This window comes from Podarcis cretensis (genome assembly GCF_951804945.1).
Source record: "Podarcis cretensis genome assembly, chromosome: 18".
NCBI lineage: Eukaryota > Metazoa > Chordata > Lepidosauria > Squamata > Lacertidae > Podarcis > Podarcis cretensis.
Genome location: NC_137188.1, coordinates 14,186,320 through 14,197,521, shown reverse-complemented (window position 1 = coordinate 14,197,521; position 11,202 = coordinate 14,186,320). Strand labels below are relative to the sequence as shown.

At 54.8% G+C, this 11,202-nt stretch overlaps 1 protein-coding gene across 1 annotated transcript; it reads left to right on the top strand.

Annotated features, from left to right (window-relative positions):
* Positions 1–56: 56 nt before the first annotated feature.
* Positions 57–7,155, top strand: USE1 (unconventional SNARE in the ER 1; the record flags this gene model as incomplete). Its single annotated transcript, XM_079960908.1, has 7 exons — positions 57–263; positions 2,653–2,702; positions 3,412–3,490; positions 4,304–4,451; positions 5,875–5,905; positions 6,599–6,761; positions 6,870–7,155. 7 exons carry the CDS (start codon positions 57–59, stop codon positions 7,050–7,052), a joined length of 861 nt encoding a protein of 286 aa, XP_079817034.1. The 3' UTR covers positions 7,053–7,155.
* Between the last annotated feature and the right edge of the window lie 4,047 nt (positions 7,156–11,202).

Below are 11,202 nucleotides of genomic sequence, written 5' to 3'. Positions count from 1 at the left end.
ACGCCGGAAGTGGAGGACGCGGCTATGTGCGCTTGCGCCACCCAGCCCCGCCGGAAATGGAGGAAACCACAGAAACGCCGATTCCCAGAGAGGACGGATGTGATTGCCCTGACCCGGAAGTTGTCGTTTCCGGCTCTGACCCAGCCATGGCGGCGGCGGTGATGCCGGTTCCCCGCGCGGAGCTGAAGCTGGTCCGGCTGCTGAGCCGCTGCGAGGCGCTGGCGGCCGAGCGGCGCGGGCCGGACGAGTGGCGCCTGGAGAAGGTCCGTGCGCGGCGGCGGCGGCGGCGGCGGAGGGGCGGGGACCCACAATGCACGGCGGGGTTGCTATGGGAACGGGGAGCCGCCCCCTTTGGCAGGCCGGCATCCGGCAGGGGCAGCTTGTCCTGCAAAGAGCAGCATCTGTGGGCCGCCTGCCTGCGTCGCAGGGGTCTAGTATCAGAAAAAAATAAATAGGCCATTTCATATGTTCTCATAAGTATAAGAATTAAAAATAACGATTAAAAATACTTCCGCTTGTTAGAAGAATTAAAAAATCTTTCCTTTATTAGAAACAACTTCAAATCCAAGACGTCTGAAGATCACTTCAATGGCTCAGTGTAAATGTACAAGTGGATGCGCATTATTTGCAAACAGTCTTTGCAATTATTATCAGCAGTTGTGCTTTGTTATTTACTAATTTTTATGCTGCCCCGTTGCTCAGTTCATGGAGCAGCTTAGCAATGAGTATTTTTTTAAAAAAAAAAAATTAAGTACTAATTAAAACGTAAAGGCACAAGATCAAAGGCAACAGAAATATGTGAAAGGAGTGGGGAAATGCCACAGCGCAAATTTAAAAGCAGAGTTTGCATAAAAGGCCCCGAGAGCCTTCAGACAGCTCCCCCCAATTTGGTTTCCAATGGGTGGTGATGTTTGAAACCGTTGTGAATGTTTGCACTGGCCCAGGTTCACCCAGCTTGGTCCCCTGGTTGATGCAGTTCAAAAGGGTCCTTTTTTGTTTGTTTATTTGCTACTAATTTTATTATTCTTCTTCTTCCACACACATCTCAGGATCGATGTGCAAAATAAGTAAACAAATAGCTTCGGCAACAGTTAAATGTCATGCAAAAAAATAACAGCAGGTCCACTTAAGAAAAATTCAAAATCGATATCCCTTGGCAGAGACCTTGTCACCCAGCTGGGAAAATTTGTGTCTTCTGTTATTTCTCAGCAGGGACATTAAACTAATGGTTCTGCCCCCTTAACCACCATTTCCCACATGGCTCCAGCTGATATTTTGAAGTTCTTACATCCGTGTAACAGATGCAGGGAATCTGAAAACGCAAGGAAAATCTCCGAGGTCATATTGTAGCAAAAATGTAGCACTCGCAGGCAACTGTTCCCTAGTTGTCGGTGCTTATACTCCATTTTTTAAGATTTGCCTTGAGACAGTCTTTAAACCTCTTTTGTTGACCACCAGCATTACTTTTCCATTTTTAAATTTCTTTTTAATGCTTGGGGGGGTCTTGGTGGCGCCCCTAACCACAAGGTTGTAATTTCAGAAGGTTTTTGGAGCGCCGGCAACCTTCCGGCCGTGCAAGGCGATCTCATGGAATGTCCTGCCACCTGTCACCCGGTCGCCACTGGGTGTCGCCCTCGGCCTAAGGGGGCTCCGCTCCAGCTTTGCCTTGGGAGGACCATGACAGGGCGCGCCTCTCTGCCCCCCTCCCGCCCCCCCCTGCTATCAAGCTGCCACGTCATGGGTCCGTTCAGAGCCAGAGGGTTGCTGTGCCCTCGTGGTCTCCCTCAGCCGTCGGAGGCACGGAACGTCTCTTTAAGTCATAATGCCCTGCTAGGAATTGTGAGCGGGGAGAATTGCTGCTGCTACAGTCAAGACCTGCTTCCAGTTGTCAAACTGGTGCATGTAGCCAGCCACTGGGAGGACAGGAGGGCTGGACCAGATGGGCCCCCTTTGGCCTGATTCACCTCCCCCCTTTGATTTTTTAAAATATTTTTTGGTTTTACAAAATAAATCACACAATTATCCCAGTTAAATTTTGAAATAAAACAAAATTCTTCCAATTTTTTTTTTTTAAAAAAATACAAAATTTATTAAATTTCCATTTTACAGTGGTACCTCGGGTTGCAGACGCTTCAGGTTACATACGCTTCAGGTTACAGACTCCGCTAACCCAGAAATAGTACCTCGGGTTAAGAACATTGCTTTAGGATGAGAACAGAAATCATGCTCCGGCGGTGCAGCGGCAGCAGGAGGCCCCATTAGCTAAAGTGGTCTTCAGGTTAAGAACAGTTTCAGGTTAAGAACGGCCCTCCAGAACGAATTAAGTACTTAACCCAAGGTACCACTGTATATTATTAAAATACAATAACATTTTTCAATGATATTGATTCAATTGAAATGTCAACCTCCTTCCCTCCAAACTCGTGGTTACCTGATTTTTTCTTTATCATTTGTACATTTTCTTTTATCATTTGTACATTTTCATCCTTACTTCTCTGTGAAGAAGTGCAGCAACGAAAAGCCCCTTTCGAATGCCCTAAATAGGTTACTTGAAGGCGGGTTTCTGTGGCATCTCCAAACCGAATGCTCCTTCGCTTGAAGGCGGCTCTGGCCCAGTGATGCTCACGCCAGTTCCCTCTCTTGCATTCCCAGTACGTCTCGGCTCTGGAAGAGATGCTCTTGGACCTCAAGAAACACTCCAGGTGAGTTCCTTTCCCTGGCGGGATCTGCAGAGGTCTCAGAACCGTAGAATTCTGCAAGGCAGCAATCTCAACGAAAGCTTCCAATCTCCACGAAAGGAGGGCCGGAGGGAGTCCCTTCCCCTTTCGGATGGCTCTTGCCTTCAGAAAGTTCTTCCTGGTGTTTAGTCGGACTCTCCTTTCTTGGAACTTGAAGGCCTGGGTTCGAGTCCTCCCCTCCAGAGCAGGAGGAAACAAGCTTGCTCCATCTCCCATGCGACACAGCCCTTCAGATATCTCCTCTCAGCCTCCTCCAGGCTGAACACTCCCAACTTCTTCAACCGTTCCTCATAAGGCTTGGGTCTCCAGACCCCTGATCGTCTTGGTCGCCCTCCAGGTTGTCAATACCCTCTGGAGGTACCCAGAGCTGAACTCGGGACTCCAGGTGGGGTCTGACCAAGGCAGAATGGAGCGGTACTATGGCTTCCCTTGATCTAGACTTCCCTTGATCTAGACACTAGACTTCTCTTGATGCAGCCTGAAACAGCACTCACCTTTTCTGCTGCTACTGCATCACACTGTTGACCTCAAGGGCCTTCTCCAGACTCTTAGCCAAACAGATGTAGGAACAGAGGAAACCGCTTTCTGCCATGTCAGACCATTGGGTTTCAGGCAGGCAGTGCACCGGCCTGATCCGGCCGCTTTCCTTAACGTCCCGATGTTCCCCTTGCAGCAAACCTGCTCCCGAGGTGCTGAACGAATATTCCCGCAAGGTGGATTTCCTGAAGGGGCTGCTGGAAGCAGACAAGCTGGTAAGGCCCTTGGTGTGCGGACTTCCTTCGTGGTGGTCCTTCTCCCCGACAGCAGAAGGCCGGGCTGCATCGTCGTGTTGTAAACAAAAATTGCCCTTCTTCCCTTATGGGGGACCCAAGAGCCCATATAGAGTCCTTACACAGGTTCCCTATTGGTAGGAGAAAATAACAGAGGCCAAGCAGAGAATATTGAGAAGCAAAGCAGCTAGTAAGCCTGATCTTTATTGATCTGTTGCAACAGGGTGCTCCCCTCACCCGCAGGAGAGAGGAGGGACCCAGAAAAATGGCCCACAAGGCCTTATAAAGACTTTTGAAATTGCCACCCTGTAGATCAAGACCACCTCCAGAAACATCATACATACATCACAGAAGGGGTGTAACCTAAGACCACCCCTCAGATACATCACACCTACATCACAGAAAAGGCGGTCTTAAAACAGAAATTTGAACGTTGTTTTTCTCCTGTCGTTGTATATCTGGAAGGTTACTTGATTGGATTGCCTGGGGAGCCTGGCCAGTCTTTTGTAGTGATAAATACTTAGTTCCTGGGCCAGGTCACAGGCTCACGCCCTATTCAAACACAGACATACCCTTAAGACAGGATTTGTGAAGGAAAAGACAATGGGGAGGCTTTCCCACTTTGACCTTGCAGAGAAAACATTTGCTTGGTTCCAGGTTGGCCTTCCTGTGCTGATCTATGTACGTGCTCGGTTGGTACACTTATGAACATACCATATATCTAAGACCATAAAATTCCTATCACAGTCGCAAGCCCCTTTCTCCCTCCCGGTCTCTCTCTCTTTTCCTCCGCAGTCGTCGTCTTCCGAAAAGGCCCTGGCCAACCAGTTCCTGGCCCCCGGGAAGACCCCCACCACCACCAAGGAGAGGACGCCAGCCACCAAGACGGTGCATCTACAGACCAAGGCCCGCTACACGGGCGAGATGAGGAACGAGCTGCTTGGTACAGTTATGTCTCTCCGGCCGAGGCTGGCGGCGGCGGATCCTCTCCCCGCTTCCCCCGGGAGTCTCTTGGGCTCGCTGCTTCCTTCACCTCGGCTCTGGCTCTCTGTGTGTGCACTTGTTTCCGTGTGGGGTCTCCCCCGGTGGCATCGTCTGTCTTTAGGAACAGGCCAAGTTCAGGGCGGGGGAATCCTTTTGTGCCACAGGCACCGGAAACCAGGGTTAGCCACATCAGCTGGGTGCCAAATGGCTCCCTAACCGAGGTTGCAGTCGGCAAAACAGATACAGTCGGACCTCGGTTGTCGAACTTACATCTGTTCCGGGAGTCGAAACGGTTTGAAAACTGAGGCAGGGCTTCTGATCGGCTGCAGGAGCTTCCTGCGCTCAGTCGGAAGCTGCGTTGGATGTTCGGCTTCCGAAAAGCGTTCACAAACCGGAGCGCTCGCTTCCTGGTTTGCGGCGTCCGGCAGCCAAAACGTCCAACTCGCAAGGCGCCTGGGATCCAAGGTGCAACTGTATCTGGTTGCCATTTTGGGGCAAGTCTTACTTTGCAAAGGATGAGCTGGTTGTGGTTGATTCCCAGTTAAATATCTGGCTAGTAAGGAACCTTGAGCCGGGTTAAGAGGTTTGAGAACTTGGAAGAAGGAAAGTCACTTAATTCAGGGATTGTCCACCAAGCCGAAGAGCTAAAGGCAGCTGCGAGCAGAGCCAGAGAGAGGTGTGGCCTGGGGTGTGTCGCAGGGGCCGGGTAGAGATGTTCAGAGGGCCACATGGAGCCTGACATTCCCTGTTCCTGGGCAAATGTAGTTCCTCAGCCCACGGCGAGGCAGGAGGCCTCCAAAGGCCCAATACCCCCGACCCAATTCCCCCCTATCACCGAACGCCCTCTCTCTCTCTTCCTCCCCATCTTTCTGCTTCGCCAGGACCCCTCACGCCTGCCTGGTAAGTGTCTGCTCAGATCCATGCGTACAAAAGGCGCCTTTGTGTCTTTTTGAGGAATCAACTTGCCCGGGTTGGGAGATCCGTTTTTATTTCTGATGGAACTGCTTTCTCCTCCTCCTCGAGTTTGTTTGGGGCGGTTCTGTCGCTCGTCAAACCGGTTTTCACGGGGTGGAAGAATTGTAGAGTCGGAAGGGCCTCAGTTCAGTCGTGTCTATTGATTTCAATGGGTCTCCTCTGAGTAGGACCCTGTATCATCTCATCCTTTGGGTGCTCGCTAATTCTGGCCGTCTGTCAACTCTTGGGGGTCCCTGTCGCTCCTTCCCCTGCCTGCCTGCCATTACTTTTGGGGCGCTGTGCCTCCACCCTTCCCTCTTTACCCCTGTCCGCCTGCAGGTCGCCTTCTGCTGGCCTCTGGCCTTTCCTTTGCACCTCTCCCCCAGCTGATGAACACAGACAAAACCTTTTCCTCCTTCCTTCCCCAGATCTGGAGGAGACGAGCCTGAGAAAACGCACGTGAGTGTCTCGCGGGGCTTTTGCTCTGGGGTGGTGTGACTCAGAAGACGTCCTTTGTTCTATTTGGGGAGGCCAGGTTTTGGTGGGGGGCAGGAAGGGGAGGGTGGGGCTGTCCTGGTTTGCTCTGCCAGGAACACAAAGTGTGTGCCAGCCGGGGGGGGGGGTAGGCAGTTGCACAATGTGGGCCTTGGGCTGGAAGAAGGGTCTTCTATCCTTTGAACTGGGAGGTAGGAGAAGTTCCAAAAAAAGCTCAACAGCTTAGGTGCATCCAACGACAATGGGTAGATTAAATCACTGCCAGTTTTTTAATCCTGTGAGTAGATAGCAGTCTACTGAGTAGAGTTGGACGTCCCTGTACTATATAATAAAAAGGTAAGGGTGCCATCACGCTGCTGTTCACTTGGTCGCAGGCAGGTGGCGCTGTGCAGTACAGCTTGAAGGAGAGAGCTGGTGGGCAGGTGGACCAGGCAAGCAATTGGGGGAGAGGAGCCAGAGCAGGCTGCAGCAGGCACCCCCCCCCAGACCCACTGGCTCCTTGAGGCCTGCCAGCCCCGGGCCCCCTGCATCTGGGATTGTTGGGGGGAGGAGTAGGTGTGCCTGGTGAGCGACGTGACCAGTGGCACAGCCCCAGCACAAATGTAAGGAGGGCGCTCTCTCTCTCTCTCTCTCTCTCTCTCTGTTGATACACCCCAGGGGCCCCCTCCCGGACGAGAAGCAGTCGGCCGCAGAGCTGGACGCCGTCCTGCAACACCACCACAGCATCCAGGAGAAGCTGGCCGAGGAGATGCTCCACCTGGCTCGCAACCTCAAGAACAACACTCTGGTGGCGCAGAACGTGATCAAGCAAGACAACCAGGTGAGGCCGGTACTCAACAGACGGGGGGGGGGGGGAGCATGGCTTGTGGATACCCCTGCCTGCCCCCCCCCCCAGTTGCACAGGTTGTAACTCCATGTTTCCACGCAGACTCTGTCCCACTCGCTCAAGCTGGCCGACCACAACTTTGAGAAGCTGAAGGACGAGTCGGACCGCCTGGAGCAGCACGCCAAGAAGTCCGTCAACTGGCTCCTCTGGCTGATGCTCATCGTCGTCTGCTTCATCTTCATCAGCATGATCCTCTTCATCCGCATCTTCCCCAAGCTCAGGTGATTCCCCAGGCCCAGGGCGGCAACCTGGCGACTCCTCCGTTCCCCTCACGCCGTTGCCCACAAAGTCCGAGGCCCCCCGGCGCTTCTCTGACGGAGTCTCTGAAGACACTCGCTGGAAGGGGGCTCCTGGCGCTTCTCTGACGGAGTCTCTGAAGACACTCGCTGGAAGGGGGCTCCTGGCGCTTCTCTGACGGAGTCTCTGAAGACACTCGCTGGAAGGGGGCTCCTGGCGCTTCTCTGACGGAGTCTCTGAAGACACTCGCTGGAAGGGGGCTCCTGGCGCTTCTCTGACGGAGTCTCTGAAGACACTCGCTGGAAGGGGGCTCCTGGCGCTTCTCTGACGGAGTCTCTGAAGACACTCGCTGGAAGGGGGCTCCTGGCGCTTCTCTGACGGAGTCTCTGAAGACACTCGCTGGAAGGGGCCTCCTGGCGCTTCTCTGACGGAGTCTCTGAAGACACTCGCTGGAAGGGGGCTCCTGGCGCTTCTCTGATGGAGTCTCTGAAGACACTCGCTGGAAGAGGGCTCCTGGCACTTCTCTGACGGAGTCTCTGAAGACACTCGCTGGAAGGGGGCTCCTGGCGCTTCTCTGACGGAGTCTCTGAAGACACTCGCTGGAAGGGGCCTCCTGGCGCTTCTCTGACGGAGTCTCTGAAGACACTCGCTGGAAGAGGGCTCCTGGCACTTCTCTGACGGAGTCTCTGAAGACACTCGCTGGAAGGGGCCTCCTGGCGCTTCTCTGACGGAGTCTCTGAAGACACTCGCTGGAAGGGGGCTCCTGGCGCTTCTCTGACGGAGTCTCTGAAGACACTCGCTGGAAGAGGGCTCCTGGCGCTTCTCTGATGGAGTCTCTGAAGACACTCGCTGGAAGAGGGCTCCTGGCACTTCTCTGACGGAGTCTCTGAAGACACTCGCTGGAAGGGGGCTCCTGGTGCTTCTCTGACGGAGTCTCTGAAGACACTCGCTGGAAGGGGGCTCCTGGTGCTTCTCTGACGGAGTCTCTGAAGACACTCGCTGGAAGGGGCCTCCTGGCGCTTCTCTGACGGAGTCTCTGAAGACACTCGCTGGAAGGGGGCTCCTGGCGCTTCTCTGACGGAGTCTCTGAAGACACTCGCTGGAAGAGGGCTCCTGGCGCTTCTCTGATGGAGTCTCTGAAGACACTCGCTGGAAGAGGGCTCCTGGCACTTCTCTGACGGAGTCTCTGAAGACACTCGCTGGAAGGGGGCTCCTGGCGCTTCTCTGACGGAGTCTCTGAAGACACTCGCTGGAAGGGGGCTCCTGGCGCTTCTCTGACGGAGTCTCTGAAGACACTCGCTGGAAGGGGCCTCCTGGCGCTTCTCTGACGGAGTCTCTGAAGACACTCGCTGGAAGGGGCCTCCTGGCGCTTCTCTGACGGAGTCTCTGAAGACACTCGCTGGAAGGGGGCTCCTGGTGCTTCTCTGACGGAGTCTCTGAAGACACTCGCTGGAAGGGGGCTCCTGGTGCTTCTCTGACGGAGTCTCTGAAGACACTCGCTGGAAGGGGGCTCCTGGCGCTTCTCTGACTGAGTTTCTGAAGACACTCGCTGGAAGGGGGCTCCTGGCGCTTCTCTGACGGAGTCTCTGAAGACACTCGCTGGAAGGGGGCTCCTGGCACTTCTCTGACGGAGTCTCTGAAGACACTGAGTGCAGTCGGGGGTTCAAGCCGGGGCTGTTTGGGGCTGGACTGGGGCTGGGTTGCTTCTGAGAGCCTGGTTTCCCCAGGCAGAGGCGGAGTTGCCAGACCAGGCCTGGTCTCTGTTGCATGCAGTGGGCAGTGGGGAATCCGACAGGAACATCTTACCTTCCTTCTTCCTCCTGACTGCTACCTTTCCACCTGCACGAAGCCTGTTTGGATGAGGGTGACCATTCTGTCATCGTGTCAAGCTCCCTGCATCCCCCCCCCCAAAAAAGTGCACCTTCACTGCTTAGCTGCCATTTGGGGACGGCCTGGAAGGAGGGATACGAGGCCGTTGGGGTTTCGTTTACCTCTAATGAAGTTCTGCCGCCTGTAGAGGAAAACCAGGACTCTGGAGCTGGGGGATTCTTGGCCAACAAGTTGGGGCAGGTTGGGGAGGGTGAGAAAATCTCCTATCTTGTTCTTCTCCCCCCAAAGCCCCAGGTCCTAAACATTCAGGTGTAAGGACTCCGCCAGCTCCTGCTCTTCTTTCTCCCTCCCAGCCCAAAAGGAAAATACAACTTTGGAGGGGTGTTGGCCACAGTTCTTACGTCTGGGGTTAGACTGCATGTGCCGCAGCGACAGCAGGGGGAACGAGGGCTGCCGGAGGCACCTCCCCCATTTCGAGAGCAAAGGCGCCCCCACCTCGCAGCGGCGGTGAATCACCTGCAGAGAGAGGCGCCGCTCCCCAGGGGGGGCCTCGCCCTGCCGCTTGCCAAGCGCACAGTCAGCTTGGGAGGTGGGCCAGGAGAGGCGCCGTCCCCCGAGGGGGAGAGGCAGTGCCTTGGCCGCTCAAACGTCGGGGCTCTGCATCGCCCCCACTTCCCTGCGCCGGAGCGATGAGCCTCTGCTTGCCCCCCACCGCACGGAAAATGTACTTCGCCCTGCCAGCGAGGGAGCCAAGTGATGCATCGCCAGCCAGCCTGCCTGCCGCCACTCGCACATTAAAAACAAAATCTGACTCGCTGCCATGGTGTGATTCTTTTGTGCGTGCGGCCGGGGCGGTTTGGGGGGCATCGGTAAGGCACCCGCAGCCCCCTTTGACGTGGGGCTCTGCGCGGTGGAGAGTTAAACTGCGGAACTCCCCTCCGTGGGAGGCAGCTTAGCCGGAGACGCCTTGGCGCCTTCTGCCTGCCAAGCAGGTGTCCTGCCGGTGGAGGGACAGCTTGAGATGCCTCTGCCGCAACGGGAGCCTCTGGAGCTCCCTGCTCCGGACGAGGGACACTTCTGGGAAGCCCTTCATTCTCTTCACACCTAAGGTGGCAGGATCCCCATCCTGCTGGCGCTTCCCCCGCCTGGAAGGAAGCGGGAAGGGAGGGTGCGATGATGCAGAAGCCGTCTTGGCGTTCCCAGGCTCGCAGGAACCAGCGAGGGGTCAGCTTCCCAAGCTCTTGGTGCCAACGGCTGGTGACGGAGGAGGATATCCTCTGGCCGGGGGAACTTTCCAGGCCGTGGGTCCTGGAGGGCTGGGGCAGGGGTGGGGGAGGCAGAAGGGGCCCTCAAGCGGCCCTCTGTGGGTAAGCGGGCTCCCCTTTCGGGGTTGGGTGCCCCTGGACTGGGCTTGCAGAACGACGGGGCTTTCTGGATCTTCAGAAAACGGCACCAGCCTTTGATCTCCGTCCGTGCTAGAGATAGGCCTCTGTAAGTGAGATAGGGGGCAAGGAGGGGCCGTTAAGAGCACAGGAGGTTCCTGCCAGGCCAGGGTTCAGATCTCCACTCTGGGCACAAAGCTTGCTGGGTGACCCTCGACCCTCTCAGGCCTACAACGCAGGGGTGTCGCAAGGATAGCCTGGGGGAGGGAAGAGCCACACACACACGTCTCGAGCTCCTTGTGAGGCAAGATAAAGGGGATACAATGGGAAAAATAAATTAATTGGGCAGGGGTGGGGATTGATTTCGTAAAGTTTATACAGTTTTTAAAAATAATAATCCGGCCAGGGGTACCTTTACCTTTACCTTTAAAGCTGGTTTATGAGAAAGCCAAAGCAATGACTATCAATTTTTTTGGGGGGGGTGTGATTTAAAACTTCAAACAAGATAATAATGGATGAAATGCTGATTGAAATGGGTTGTCGGCTTTCGAAACACCCGGCGAGGGAAGCCCCACAAAGAGCATGTAGCAAGCCAGCCTTGAAGTAACCAATTTTGGTGATGCTGAAGCAAAAGTTAACGGGTTGACACATGGAAGGAGCAGTCTGGAAAGGGAAGTCTCGGAAGATTCCGTTGCCCCCCACCTACACCCCCCCCCATTAACAAAGAGGAAGAAAGTGAGTGTCGTAATTTATTGCTCTCTGCCGCCCAGGCTGCCCGTAAGAAACCCACCTTGCCCATGGGAATTCCTGGCGACGGGAAGAATGTAATTTCTTTTGGCAACCAGATTCCAGTTACTGTTTTTGTGTGTGTGTGTGTGTCTGTGCGTGTGGTGGTATCTAGGTGACAGCTGAAAGGGGGGAAATTC